Source organism: Ambystoma mexicanum, chromosome 8 (assembly GCF_040938575.1).
Source record: "Ambystoma mexicanum isolate Mex_15411 chromosome 8, UKY_AmexF1_1, whole genome shotgun sequence".
In the NCBI taxonomy this organism is placed as follows: domain Eukaryota; kingdom Metazoa; phylum Chordata; class Amphibia; order Caudata; family Ambystomatidae; genus Ambystoma; species Ambystoma mexicanum.
In genome coordinates, this window is record NC_090929.1 from 157,362,116 (window position 1) to 157,377,654 (window position 15,539).

Here is a 15,539-nt window from a genome sequence, read left to right on the forward strand (position 1 = left end):
AGAAAACATATTCAGCAACTTAAGTGACCACTACATCCTAAAGCGTTCGTGGGACTCAAACGGCATTTCTCCAAGGAGAATATACATCCCTCCCATAATGGTGAACTCCAGAATGAACCGACTCAAAATCGCCCACCACAAACTAAAAAACCTGACAGAAACACTCAAGAATGCTGACTTAAAAGACAATAGCAAAATAAATTATGATGGCAGCTGAATCAATTCAAACTGACCATCGCCCCGAACGACCTTCAACATTCCAGGTATCAGTACACCTACAATGAATCGATTGCTGCAATAAAAAAGAAATGTGAATAGAAGTTAGAAGAGCAAAACACGAAATAAGACTAACCAAAAAAATAAAAATACACAGAGGTAAGCAAAAATTCAAAACTGGTTAAAAAATGCAAAAATGATACAAGAACAAGAGAATGCTGAAAAAATGATGTCTATTCTCAGAAATAACAACATCCGACGCCTGTGGGACCTGTTAAACTCGAATACTAACAAACAAGAAGCAATGATAGTCGATGTTACTAAGCAAGACTGGACCAGATACTTCGCTGAACTATATAAGGAAAGAACATCAATCCAAGGAAAAACTTTCACCCCAAAGGAAAACACATGGGAAGTTGTATATGAAGTAAAAGATCTCGAAAACGCGATCCAGAAACTAAATGCATCGCGGGCCCCTGGCCCCGATGGGCTATCAAACGCAATTCTCAAAAAGGATCCAAAAACATGGGCGGAATTCTGTGGTGCAATTATCGACCTAATCAACAGCACCAAAAGGATACCCACATCTTGGCAGTTGGCAACAATAATCCCCATATACAAACAGGGCTCCACTAAAGACCCGATGAATTACCGCCCTCTGGCATTTTTAGATCCGCTGGGGAAAGTATTCGCAAGCCACCTTCTAACAAGATTAAATGCATGGCCAAAACAGACCAACCATCAAGCAACTCGACAAACGGGATTCGTGCGAAGAATTGGCACAAGCATAAATCTATTAATTTTGAACATATTAAAACACGAAGCGGGCAAGTCGAACACCCAAACTTACAATGCATACTTAGACCTAAGACTCGCCTTCGATACCATCAACAGAGACCCCTTGTGGACAAAAATGGAGCTATGGGGCTGTCCTACCGACATACTAGCACCAATAAAACTCCTATATTCGAACACCAAGATACAGGTGAGAATGACGGCAGATGGGATCGTAAGCAACAACATTAGAACATGACACAGGCTCAAACAAGGTTGCCCGCTTGATGCTGCTCTATTTAACCTGTTCACATCTGACTATGAGGAAAGTATCAACTCTCCAAATATCAACCCTCCGAAACTTAACACCAAAGCGGTACCATGTCTAATCTATGCTGATGACATTATTCTTCTTGCAAAAACGCCACGTGGTCTCCAGATTGCACTGAACAAAACGATCGAGTATATGGACCACAACGAACTCACCATAAACATAAAAAAACAAACTCATGACTTTAACACGGAAAGCCCAAGGGAAACTGAAACACCAAGTGTTCTTTCTTCAAAAACAACGATTAGAACAAGTCACCACGTACAAATATTTAGGAATCTGGATAAATCAATCAATGAGTGAAATTCCTTGGGCACTCCACTTAAAATCAAAAGTCAAATCGCTGGCCAGGCAGGGTCTAATTATCCACCGAAAATTTGGCAAGTTTTCGATTAAACTTGCTCTAGCTTTTTATAAGCAAAAAGTAACAGCAATCGTGTCATATGGGGGCAAATGCCTGATTAACATGGATCAATCCATATGGATTCAATTTGAAGCCATCTACTGATGGAAAATCCTATCTCTGCCACAATCTACGCCCATGCCACGAATACGTTATGAGCTGGGCTTTCAATCGCTGCAATCGATGATCAAGTGGAAAATCTTGGACACATACAGGAAACTGAATAACGAAGATAACATCGCAACACTCGATATATTCAGAGCATCGCCATCAGTACCAAACAACTCTGTACTGACAAAATGGAGAGAAGCTGTCGAGCACATATGCTCGGAAAAGAACATATCGCTCGATATGTTGTTTAAAAGGCCTCAACACGCCAAAAAGCATTTGGCTAGACTAGACTGGATTGTGACAGAAAAAAAAAGATTAATACAAGTTAAACTTTAAATGCGATGGAGAAGCAAGAGCAATAAACCAACTGCCCCATTACCTCAATGTATTTCCAGACCGTCAAATACGTGACACCTTCCTAAGATTTAGGTTAAACATCCTTCCGACACGACAAATCTTGGGCATATGGAATCTAAATCTCTCGAAACAGTACTAACTGCAGATTTTGTAAAGCCACTGAAGAAACCATCAAACATATAATGATGGAATGTGAAATGCTTAATCAGAAAAGACTGACATACAACAAAAGTTATGATTCAGCAACCATCCCATTGGACACTGATGCACGATGGAGCTACTTTTTAATGGGAAACAACAGAAAAATGGTGTCCACAATTGTCCATTCCTGGAAGGATATCACTGCTGCGAACTATACATAAGTGTTTTAAAGATCACGTTGTTGTTATTTTTTATTGTAATATCTTTTTAATCTTTTTTCTTCTCCATTCATTTTTTTTCTTTAAATGAAATGATTTGTACCAACATGTTGTATAAATGTAAGGTTTAAGAAACAAACCAAATGCATTTTGATAAAGAAAAAAACAGCTGCTAGTGTCTGGATTTCTTACATGTACGATTCTCAAAACCCCTCTCTCGTAGCAGCAGGTTTGCATTGACTAGCAGCAGGTGAGCCAGGACTTGCAGAGTTGATACAGCTGGTCCTCTCAAGACAAAGGAAGTGAGCAGCGGTCCTGATCATACATTGGAATGTATAAAGGCAGGTCCCCCAAGGTACCAGATAAAACATTCCTTAGCAGTGTCCTGCCCGCCATCATCAAGTCAGGTGCCTTCTTACGCCATCTTCAAGTCAGGCGTCTTCTTCCCTATGTCAACAAGTAACTGAGGAAGGGTTTGGATATTTGTGGGGGAATCAGGTGACGGGATGGTTCCCAACCCCAATGAAAGGATTACATCTATTCAACATTCTGTTGGCCACCCAATCAGTCATGGTCGTCACAATCACATTTTATGGGCTGCTTCCTTCCAGAGAGATTTTACGTGTGAGCTCTAATGATGTAGATTTATTTGTTCTATGTGTTTTTACCAATGACTTTTCACTGGGGTATTTATTTATAATTTCTTTTGCCATAATATGCGGGCACGCGCCGTTTGTCGACCCTCTTACACACTTCACTCCTTCCACCCAAACCCCACCGTTTACCCATATCTTTTTGCAGCAAAAAAATATTGTGGTGAAAATGATTCAGTAAAAAGACCTGGTACCAATGTATTCAAGATTCTGGATAACTCTGTGCTCACGTCCAGAACTGGTCTTTTTCATTCTGCCACTAGAAATTTCAGACAGCAAGTAATGATCACATGTCCCCACATTTGAGTCTCACACACTGCCATTGAGAATGTCTGGGCTGGTTTTTCGGTTTTACTTGTAACCATAACGTCCCTTTGACACTGTTTTTTCACCGAATTTCATAGTTTTTTATTAGTGCAACATAACCATAATGTCCTTTTAACAACGTTTTTTTCACTGAATACATATAATATCATTCTCTCAAAATGTAAAACAGAAGAACATTGATAATGATGTATCCAGTATACAATATTGCTCGCGCACTCTCATCGCCTGTTCCACTGTCACATAATGCAGTGATCAGAGATCTGTGATATCGGTTGTCCTCCTGTGTGTACATTTGATGCACATTGAAAAGGCTGTATGCAAACTAACGTGAAGCATCTTGGCACCAGCATTCCACCAGCGTTTAGTTATTTATTTGTAACGCGCACCTAACCCTGAGGTAACTGGGCGCTTGAACTTATGACATAGTTACAGATGCATACATATAATACAGAGAGCAATGCTAGCTTACCAAGGGTTACAGGTTTAGTAGGCTAGCATATTATTACAGATAAGTGCAGAAAGTTGTCGCCGGCAGTTACAGTTTGGACGACAGTTCAAGGAAGCATGCATTGCGCCTGACTGAGAGTCCTGCATTCATCTCTGTAACATCTTACATGCACCACTCCCCATTCCCTGACCATTAGGGCATGGCCCTAAAATTAAGCAATAATGCGCATTCCTGAAGGAAACAGTACTCGGCTTTCGCTCAGGCCCTTAACGACGGACAAGTGATGTTACTACCTGGTAATGTCCCGAGGGGTGGGGTATTATTGCTGCTAGAACACTGCACCCAATGAGGTTAGAATGCTCTGCTTTAAACTAAGAGTCTTTACTATTTCTATGTTGGGAGGCTAACAGAAGGGTGGAGGATCCCGGGCAGGTTAAGAGGTAAGTGGCAGAATGTGATTGTGTGGTGGTGGTCCCTGGGGACCAATGGGAAAGGTATTCCAAGCATGCAGGGAGAGATGAACTCCAAATGGTATGGGGCATCTGGGCGATGGGAGGAATTGAGGCCTGTGCCGCTGGTGGGAAAAAAAACGGTAATTCCGTGAGTGGCACAGACATGGGTAGACTGGGAATCAAAAGAGTGCCTGCAACTTATGTTCAAAGTGGCCCCAAATTACATATTTTGAGCAAGCCCAACCCTTTTCCTAGGGGAACATTTGGAAATGCCACACAAAAGAGGCCCAGGGTGCAGAGGCATACCAGGAAATCTCCAGAGTTCCCTATAGGCCAGTCCAGCCCTGGACGCAGAAGGCATGAATGGATTCAGGCTTATGCTTAAGTAATAAACCCTGATGTCGGGGCATTACCGGGCAAGTTAATACTCCGGGCCAGTTAGAATGTAGCTTGTGGCATTACTTTACCCGGTAATGGACCTGCTAAGAGGGGTTTATTGCTATTAGTATCCCGGCATGTTGTACTGTAGATTTTTCTTTTTCAAGTTGAGAAACAGGATGTTTGCCGTTTATCAACTTGAAAATAAAAAATACAAAACAAGATGGCCGCCATGGATCGGAGAGAAGGGAACTACACATAGTCCCTTCTCCCTTCCTCTGGTGGCCATTGTTATGTCAGAGATGCACCAGTAATCCAGCACGGGACAAGTGAGCGCAAGGTAAGTGGGGCGGGTGTGGGAGGAGCTAAAAATTTGGAAAAGATGGGTAAGGGGAAAGAGACGCATGGGGGCACACGTACCTCAGACCCAGCTGGGGAAGATGGCTTCTTCCAACTCTGAGGAGACTCGGAGTGGGGGTTTTACCACGCCCCCCCCTCACCGGGTACTAATAACAGACATATTCTGCCTTCCTATCCCCTTGATTGGCTGGCACCACTCCCCTTTGGTACTAGTGAAAGCAGAGGGGCTGGTCCACAAACAGCCTCCTGCTGTTTCATGTATAAACCTTATTTTTTTCCTGTCTGCAGCAAGAAGTTGTGAACACAATCATGTCATTCTTTTCTCGATAGCGTTGAGCCTCAACCAATGATGTTCTTCTTTTTGTCATCTTTTCTGCAGTTGGAGGGTGGAGCCGCAAGGACACTGCCTGCAATGTGGAGTGCTACAACCCCCTGTCCCATGAGTGGAAGGTGGTGGGGCCCGTCTCCAGGCAGTGTAGAGGGGCTGGTGTGGCCCACCTGGGAGGATACATCTACAAGCTCGGCGGCCATGATGGAACCACCTGCCTCAGCAGCGTGGAAAGGTAAAACCGAGCCTAAATGGTCCCATTCCTTTTTGTGTTGTGCTGTGATTGACAACACTTGACGGCACACCACCCACCGGGGTGTGACGTTGCCAGTGGATCTCTCGCGGCAGGTTGTGGACGTGTCACTGTCGGTGTGAGGTAAATTTAGACCCCATTCACAGAGGATGGAACTTGGCAGGGAGAGCCTGCCACATTTCTGGTGCTGGTTGTCCAATTAATCAGCGAGAGGAGCAGGAGCAGACAGAGTGGCTGAAGGGTCAAGTTATCCCTTTCCTGGGACGGTACCAAGGCTGCATTGAGACCTTTGAAGCTTCATCTGTCGCTAACTGTGAAGCTGCCGACAGCGGACAGGAGTTCATCACGGGTTTTGTCTTTTGACCAGTCTCTCCCATGCAATAGCACTGTGTCGGCTTTCAGTCCTAGGCCCTGATTCATGGAATTTTAAGCGCAGTGCAAAGTGACTTTGCACTGCCAACAAACACCCTGAGTCACAGAGCTCAAAGTACTCTTTGCACCGTGAATTAGGCCCATTTAGCGCGGTGCAAAGAGTACTTTTGCAGTGCAAAATCACTTTGCACTGCAACAATACACTTTGCACCGTTCTGTGAGTCAGGGTGTTTGTTGGCAGTCACTTTGAATCGCGGTAAACATTCCATGAATCAAGGCCCTTAGGCACAAATGCCGAATATTCAATGCAGGGGCCCAAATTGCCACTAGGTAAAACCACCATTGGTAGGGGGACCAAATTCCCAAAATAAAAAAAACAGGGACAGGTCACACAGCATAGGACTACACTTTGATAGTGGCTTGCAGGAAATATTCATTTGTTTATACACCAAGGTTTTTCAGCTCTTGCTTGGCAAGGTAGCACTGATTATGGAGATCAGCAATTCAGTAGTTGGTAAAGGAGTGCAGGGTGTGGAGGTTGGGGCTTTGGGGGTGGGGTGGGCGAGCTGGAGGCGGATAGCTGGAGCGGATTCTGAACATTCCCATGGATTTAAATTGCTGATGGTGGCCAGCATACTAAATTCAAATACGCTTTTTGCTCCAATTCATATGCTCTGCCTTCCTTTGAAGCCATTTCCAAAGCATTCTCTGTGACGCAATCAGTTAAAGCCTGAGGCTGCCAAGTGAACCATGGTGGTGATAAAGAAATGCTGTAAAACCCACAAGCAATTATATAGCCTTTAGACTAAGGCAGCGGTGGTTATCGTGAGATAATGACCTGCTCCCCATTTATAGCATATGGTGGAGCCGAAGGGCCATAACTTCTGAAAGGGTAATTATCCCAAGCGATATTCACCCTTACGGAGCTCTATAGTGCAGGTAGGCATATATTGATGTATTGCTGTGGTTGGTTTAATAATGAGTGAATTACACAAAATGTGTAAGTGAATTAAGTGTGGTTTGGTTTTGTAAACATTTAAATGGCTATGCTGATTTTATAAAGGTAAGCTTTTTAATTGTAAACTAGCCTGAATTGGATCAGTTTTAGAATGAGTTTGCTTTAGGTTCAATGTTAAAGTGAATGTATTTCTTTACAAAAGTGAACGTATTTTTTGGTTTTTGTGCTTTCTCCATGGTGTGTTCAATTGGGCTGGAGTGTCTTATTGAAAGAAATCTTGCCGATAAATTGTATTGCTGTTTCTTGAGCGCAGACACATGCTTTCTGTTCTTTCTCTGGCTGCTTCTGAAAACAGAAAGTCTGTAATGCAGGCAATACCAGTAGTTATTGACTGCATCTCGTACATTCTGATTGAGAGGGGATCAGTAATGACCTCCACAAGCTAAGCCTTATAGACAGAGGAAAGGGTCTTCATCACAAGCGATAATGACCCCTACCTGAGGTCTTTAAGGCTGTTACCACTTTGTGGTAACAGCAGTACCTGTTTTGGAGTTGTGGTGGTGAAGTGAAAACATGTCGTAACAGTAATTCAAGTAAATACCATACTGTGTACGTAAATTAAATGTGGTTTTAATTTTGTAGTATTTAAATTGCAAGGTTGTATCCATAAATTAAGCATTTTAATTGCAAACTTGGTTAAACTGGAACAGGTATAAAATAATTTTGCTTTAGATGCAATGTAAACAGTTTCTCGAAAAGAAAGTGAGAGCATTTTAGAATGTTTTAGCTTTCTCTTGAATGTGTTAAATTGAAAGTTTTCATGAAATAAAGATCCTCCCAGATACAGAGTGTCTTGTTGAAAACATCTTTCCCAGAAATCTCATTGTTGTTTCCCTGTCCTGTCTGCTTTTGAAGGGGGACTTTTCAGAATGTAGTCAATGCCCTTCTGAACATTCTGATTGGCTGAGAGGAGGTCAATAACGATTTCCAGGTGCTAATAAGATTTATTTGGGTTGTAACAATTGTGCATATTTGATCGTAAACCCAACCCTCTCCCCAAAATCGGGACACGGTTTTAAATTAAAATAACTCTCCGGACAGGGAGACAAAGAGCCTAATTCCGGGATGTCTACTCATCCAAGCCATTGATAAACTATTGGAGACTGATAGCTGTTTTCTCCATTAATTTCGGCATTTCTTTAGCTCATTGGACTCCCCTCTATCTGTCACAAAAGTCACAGATTCTACAGCAACACCCATGTCCAAGAGGAAGGGCCTAGGGCTAGTTTCAGGAAGTGGCCTAGTGACTTCCTGTGGCCAGCCTTTATTGGGTAGTGTGCACTGCAAACCTTTAGAGGGCGTTTCTTCATGTACCATGTCTCCCAGGCCTCCAGCTACTTCTCTGCGAAAAATAGGGCATTTAAAGTGCCCTAAATAGTGGAAGGCAAAGCCCTGGGGTTAGAGGCAACCTAGAGGCCCGCTTTCTATCAGGGGAGCCAGTCAAACATTGTGTAAGGAGCGGCTGGGGCAGGGAAAAGAGGCATGACTGGGCACATCAGGCTCTTAGGCTGCACCTTGAGTTGGCCTGGAATCAAATTAATGTCGGTGGGGGGTAGGGGAGGGCGCAACTACACTATTGATCCTCAGCACCTTACATCTAGTTGCCATTGCAGGCAAAACATCCACTACAGCTTGGTTTACATGATAACATGGCAATGGAAAGCAGCAGTAACAACTCGCCCCCTGTCCTTTGTTTTCATAACGGCCCCAACAGCAGTGCTGCAGGCCCGTTACGTTAATCCGCTTTTATGCTGCACAAATGACCACCACAGTGGTCATTAAAGCGCCGAAAATATGTCTGTGAACTGTGACCCTTGCCTGTGGGTTGAAAAGGAAATGGAAAAATGTGAGCAAGACATTGCAAAGAAGGAGGAAGTCAGAGAACAAAATAGTCAGACATGGGTCACAACACAAAAGGAGCCATAACAGGAAGTCTGATAGAGATAACTGGGATGCTTGTATAGTTGTGTGGCTTAAACCAAGGATTGAGAGATGTCATCACTGGACAAGTCACTTTGTGGCAGAATCCATTAGAGCAATTAGCATTATTTTAAATTGAATTATGGATGCATGAGGGCCTTGAGATGTGCTCCAGAGTTCATATGAGCTGTGGGGTATTAAAGCCAGAAACTCCCTCGTGTGAAGCACCCGCAGGGTGTGGTAATGCCGAGCCCACTGTCAGAGGTGGCAGGGGCAAGGATTGGCTCTGTGCTGAATGATAGCACGAAGACACAGAAGAAGATGCCAAAGAGACTCCCTGTCCTGGGCCGTACCAGGATAGTAGCAGGTGGAGGAGGAAAGGTGTTATACTTGAAGAAAAATAAAATTATATGACCTTGCCTTTGTGTTCCTTAAGCCACAGTCCCAAATACATGTCATTACCCCAATATCATCTCCTGGTTTCTGTAACACGGTCTGGACCCCACACACAATACTGTTCCCCGTGCATGTGATGTCTATACTGTAAATAATTCGGAAATCTGAAAACCTATCATTTCATTTATCCAACTCCAGTCCTCGGGGGCCGGAATCCTGATGGGTTTTCAGGATATCCCTCATTAATATGCATATGGCAAAATGTCCATACATTTAGAATGAGTGTATGCAGATTTATCTCATGAATATTAATGACGGATATCCTGAAAATGAGACATGTTTCCAGCCCTCAAGGCCACGGTGTGCAACAAAAGTGTCCTAACTAACTCATAGAAGATACCAAACGCTGCCCACCAATTCTGCCATTTCTCTGCCCACCACGACCATGGCAGGCTCTTCATGGTATAGAGTCACCCTTCCTTTCCTCTTGATATTGCTCTCTTATCTCTATCCAGAACATTCTGGAATCATTTACAGTGCATTTGATGCATGCCGATTTCTTTTCTTCTTTTAATACCCCTTCTTGCTCTTTGTGCTTGATAGGTTTGCTCCTCAGACCAACACATGGCACCATGATGTGGCTCCATTGAGTGGAGGCAGGAGTGATGTTGGCGTAGCAGTGCTGGGAGGATATTTGTACTGCATAGGTGGCCATGATGGAATTACATGCATCAGCACCGTGGAACGGTACGGTAATACCCTATTGCGAAAGATCCACCACATGTGAAAGGGCCCTGGCTGACGATGGATGAATTGCTGGGGGTAGGAAATGTACCACACCTAGATCTATCGTGGATCGTTGGGGGTAGGAAATGAACCACAACTAGGTGGGTTGTTGGGGGTAGGAACTGAACCACACCTAGATCTATCGTGGATCGTTGGGGGTAGGAAATGTACCACACCTAGATCTATCATTGGGGGTAGGAAATGTACCACACATAGATGGATCGTTGGGGGTAGCAAATGTACCACACCTAGATGGATCGTTGGGGGTAGGAAATGAACCACAACTAGATGGATCGTTGGGGGTAGGAAATTAACCACACCTAGATGGATCTTTGGGGGTAGGAAATGAACCACACCTAGATCTATCGTGGATCGTTGGGGGTAGAAAATGTACCACACCTAGATCTATCGTGGATCGTTGGAGATAGGAAATGTACCACACCTAGATGTATTATTGAGGGTAGGAAATGTACCAAACATAGATGGATCGATGGGGGTAGCAAATGTACCACACCTAGATGGATCGTTGGGGGTAGGAAATGAACCACACCTAGATGGATCGCTGCAGGTAGGAAATGTACCACAACTAGATGGATTGTTGGGGGTAACAAATGTACCACACGTAGATGGATCGTTGGGGCTAGGAAATGTACCACACCTAGATGGATCGTTGGGGGCAGAAAATGTACCACACCTAGGATGCTTGAAAGGATGTTGCCTGGCTCTCAGAATTTGCAAAGAGCGATTGACAGCTGTAAAGAGTGATGGCCAAAGACCGGTCTTGTAAAGGATGGCGGCTGCAAATGGGGGCTTGGAAAGTGCTGGATGAAGTAGTTGAATTTAATAGGGCGGGTGATGGGGGTGTCTGAAGATTGGTGTTTGTAAATGACAATGGCTGATGTTGGGCACCTTCAAAAGATAATAATGTAGATAAGTGCCAGGAAAGGATGATGGTGAGGATGGGTGCTCGCAAAGGACAATCCCTCAAGTTCGCTGCATGTAAAGAGCGATGGGTGCTTATAATGGTGATGGCCGATAATGGTGCTTTTAAAGGGAGGTGGCTGAAGATGGGTGATCGAAAAGGGCAATGACCGAGGTTGGGCACTTTAAAATGATAATACAGAGGACAGGCGTTTGCAAAGGGCAATTGCTGAAGTTTGGTGTTTATAAAGGGTGATGGCTAAAGAGGAGTGCTTGGAAATGATGAAAGCTGGTGATGTGCACTCGGAACCTATGCTGGCTGAAGCAGATTTTTGGTAAGGGCAGGGCATGAAGATGGGATTTGGAGAGATGATGCGTGGAAAGTGTGATGATTTAGAATGGCTGTAAATGGCTGCGTCTGAGAATGTGTGTTTGGGAAGAGTTATGGCTGAAGATGTGTCTGTTTCAATGTAGATGGTTGAGAGAGAGAGAGAGAGAGAGAGAGAGAGAGAGAGAGAGGTAGAGAGAGAGTGCTAGTCCACATGAAGCGATCGCTGAAGGTTGGAGCTGATAAAACTCTATATATGAAAAGGGTGCTTGGAAACCGGTGAACGGCGGGATCTTGGTATGGGCACTGGGAATGGGCACCTGGGGTGCTTTGAAAGGATATCTGATGGTAGGTGCGAGGGCTGGAGTTTTTCAAATGTTTCTTGGGGAATCAGCACATTTGTATTCGTATGTAAGCCTTACAGAACGAGAGAGGGGACATTATTGCTGGTTAGTGACCTGCCTCCAAGTTATTGCCTGAGATGAAGCTGATGGCCCCAAGTTGGGGACGGGTCACTGTCACAAGCGATCAGGACTCCTCCTGAGGTCGTAAAGCTATTAATAAACAGAGAAATGTAACTATAAAATAGGATGTTATTAAGCTGCTACACAAGTCAGACAGTTTGGAGTGAGGTATCGACCAGAGATTATACACTGCATACCGAACATTATGATTGGATGGCAGGAGGTCTATAATGGAATACATGTGCTAATAATGATTATAACTATGTGCATGGATTGAGCTCCTGCAACTACACATAAATCATGCACAAGGCTAGAAACACAATGAAAATCTGTCAGAATCATCTGCAGTGTGGTTGATGTCTGTAACGTTCTGTTTCCACCTAGGTACGACCCCAAGGAGAATAAATGGTGCAAGGTGGCTCCCATGAACACTCGGCGCATGAAATTAGGAACCGCGGTCCTCAACGGATATCTCTACGCTATTGGCGGATCCGATGGCAGATCAGCACTAAACTCAGGCAATATATGGGGGGGGGGCATTTCAGTATGGGGGGGTTGCTAGAGCATTCTGGACTCCACCAGGAATCTCTTCATGTCCTTTGGGACATTCCTGATGTGTCATCATTCCAGATGTTCATTGTTACCAGAATTAATATTCAATTTGATAGATTTCCCTAAATCTCTATTCATGTCTCTACATCTCGCCAGTTTGTTAAAAATACTATCTCGCGAGCAGAATTATCACGAGTTCTCTTCACTCAGCTATGCGCCAGCAGCAACAATAGGAATACCAGAACTTCCCTTTGCTTGATGATGTTTGCAAAGGCTTTGGAAATCATTCACTGGATGAGCCCTGCAAGAAATACAGGATTCTCCGAAATTGAGTGGATCATTTGGATTATCTTAAAGAAAAACGTTAAAAAGGTTTGGGGTTTGCCTAGTTGTTATTTTTCTGAGCATTTTGCTGAGATCGATTAAGCAGTGCAAACAGGAAAAAGAAATGGGAAATACTAATAAACTATAATACATTGAGATGTGGTAATCAGCATGGTTTGTAGTTCGGGGAAGATGAGTATATCAAGGAAATGTATTTAGGATTTTATTTTAATATATATTTTAAAAAATGCTTTCCAAATTAAATTAAAATGTGTATGCGGGTTGTATTAAGGCAATTTAACATCTCGCGTTTGTGCTTTCAGATTGAGAACTGTTTTATTTAACTTTGTTTTGTGAATATGAAGTCTCCCACTGAGACGCGTTCATGGCCGAGGAATGGTAACATTATGTATATTTTCTCTTCAAAGGCGGACTAACGTTTGGTCCCATCTGCTCAGCTCACAGACAGACACATTTTAAAATGTGCCTGTTTGTGAGCTGATGTTCAGCAAATGGACTATGAACTAGGAGTTGGGGTTGAGAGGAAAGTGGGGGCTGGGTCTATGCTGATTGGTGTAAAATGTGCACCAATCAACCTGTGCATGGGACCACATGACCGTTTGTGTAACCCTTCGCATTTCCATTAGTATGCTTTTAATCCCTGCTGTAAATATTCATTTGTTTTGAAACCAAGGTTTCTTAGCAGGACAGTGCTGTTTTACGGCACCCACTGCATTGATTATGGAGACCAGTAATAGGTGTGGTGCCCAATCAGAAACATTAAATCACATATCAGTAGAAATGCCAAATTCAACCATGTGCTTTTGGTCCACCTAGTGCCTTATATATATGCCTATTTCTTTTTCTTTTTTACAAATCCCAGTTGTACCCATCTCTGATTAACAAACCATCTTCATACATTCGATTTTCTCTAAATGTTCTTATATTTTTTTGAACGTTCCTATTCTTTTTGCCTTTTTTGGAAACAATTCTGAAAATATTTTAAAGATCACAGACCAATTGATATGCATAGAGTTAATGTTGAGCTATAATAGGATTGTACCTTGCAGTTAAATGAGCTGAGGCGAAGGAGACTATTCCATTAATTTGATGAACAGGCTGTACCATGTGTAGCCATGCAAACCATGCTAATTTCAGAGCTCTTATAAGTGAGCGAATAGGTCCATTGATATTGCTATCACCACGTCTCTAATAGCGTGGTGCAGTATTAGCAAATAGATTTGTGCATCTCTACTGCCCTTGGCCCTGTATCAGCTTATAGAGTTCCCTGATTGCATTGCCCTTTGTCTTGTATCAGGTCATAGATTTCCACACCTCTACTGCCCTATGTCTTGTGTCAGATTATAGACTTCCACACCTCTACTGCCCTCTTATTTGTGTCAAGTCATAGATTTCCACGCCTCTACTGTCCTTTGTCCTGTATCAGCTCATAGATTTCTGTGGTCCTGTATCAGGTCATAGATTTCCACACCTCTACTGCCCTTGGCCCTAGATCAGCTCATGGAGTTCCTTGATTGTACTGACCTTTCTCACATATCAACTCATAGTTTCCAATGCCTCTTCTGCCCTTGATCCTATATCAGCTCATAGAGTTCCCTGATTGCACTGCCATTTGTCCTGTATCAGGTCATAGATTCCCATGCCTCTTCTGCCCTTGAACCTCTATCAGCTCATACATTTGCACACCTCCTCTGCTTTTGGTCCTGTATCAGCTCATAGATTTCCACGCCTCTACTGCCTTTTTCCCTGTATCAGCTCAAAGATATCCATTCCTCTACTGACCTTTGTCCTCTATCAGGTCATAGATTTCTACGCCTCTACTGCCCTTTGTCCTGTATCAGGTCATAGATTTCCACACCTCTACTGCCCTTGGCCCTGTATCAGCTCATAGAGTTCCTTGATTGTACTGACTTTTGTCCTGTATCAACTCATAGTTTCCCATGCCTCTTCTGCCCTTGGTCGTATATCCGCTCAGAGTTCCCTGATTGCACTGCCCTTTGTCCTGTATCAGGTCATAGATTCCCATGACTCTTCTGCCCTTGATCCTATATCAGCTCATATATTTGCACGCCTTTTCAGCTCTTGGTCCTGTATCAGCTCATAGATGTCCACACCTCTAATGTCCTTTGACCTGTATCAGGACATATATTTCCATGCCTCTACTGCCCTTCAACCTGTATCAGCTCATAGACTTCCATGCCTATACTGCTCTTGTTCCTGTATAAACTCATAGATTGTCATGCCTATTCTGCTCTTCGTCCTGTATGAGCTCATAGATTTCCACACCTATGCTGCTCTTGCTCCTGTATCAGCTCATAGATTTCCACACCTCTACTGCCCTTTGTCCAGTATCAGCTCATAGATTTCCACACCTCTACTGCCCTTTATCCTGTACCAGCTCATAGATTTCTACACCTCTACTGCTCTTGTTCCTGTATCAGCTCATAGATTTCCACGCCTCTCCTGCTCTTATTCCTCTATCAGCTCATACATTTCTACACCTCTACTGCTCTTGTTCCTGTATCAGCTCATAGATTTGCACACCTCTGCTTACCTTTATCCTGTATCAGCTCATAGATTTCCTCGCCTTTACTGCTCTTGTTCCTGTATCAGATCATAGATTTCCACGCCTCTACATCTCTTGTTCCTGTATCAGCTCATAGATTTCCACGCCTCTACTGCTCTTG

At 43.5% G+C, this 15,539-nt stretch overlaps 1 protein-coding gene across 2 annotated transcripts in view; it reads left to right on the plus strand.

Moving 5' to 3' along the window:
• The window catches only part of LOC138471738 (kelch-like protein diablo), a 188,735-nt gene that overhangs the window by 110,317 nt on the left and 62,879 nt on the right, over positions 1-15,539 (plus strand). For both annotated transcript variants that reach the window (XM_069609536.1, XM_069609537.1), the window contains exons 3-5: positions 5,549-5,732; positions 10,060-10,203; positions 12,340-12,473. In XM_069609536.1, the coding sequence (XP_069465637.1) occupies positions 5,549-5,732; positions 10,060-10,203; positions 12,340-12,473 (462 nt within the window). The remainder of the gene's footprint in view (positions 1-5,548; positions 5,733-10,059; positions 10,204-12,339; positions 12,474-15,539) is intronic.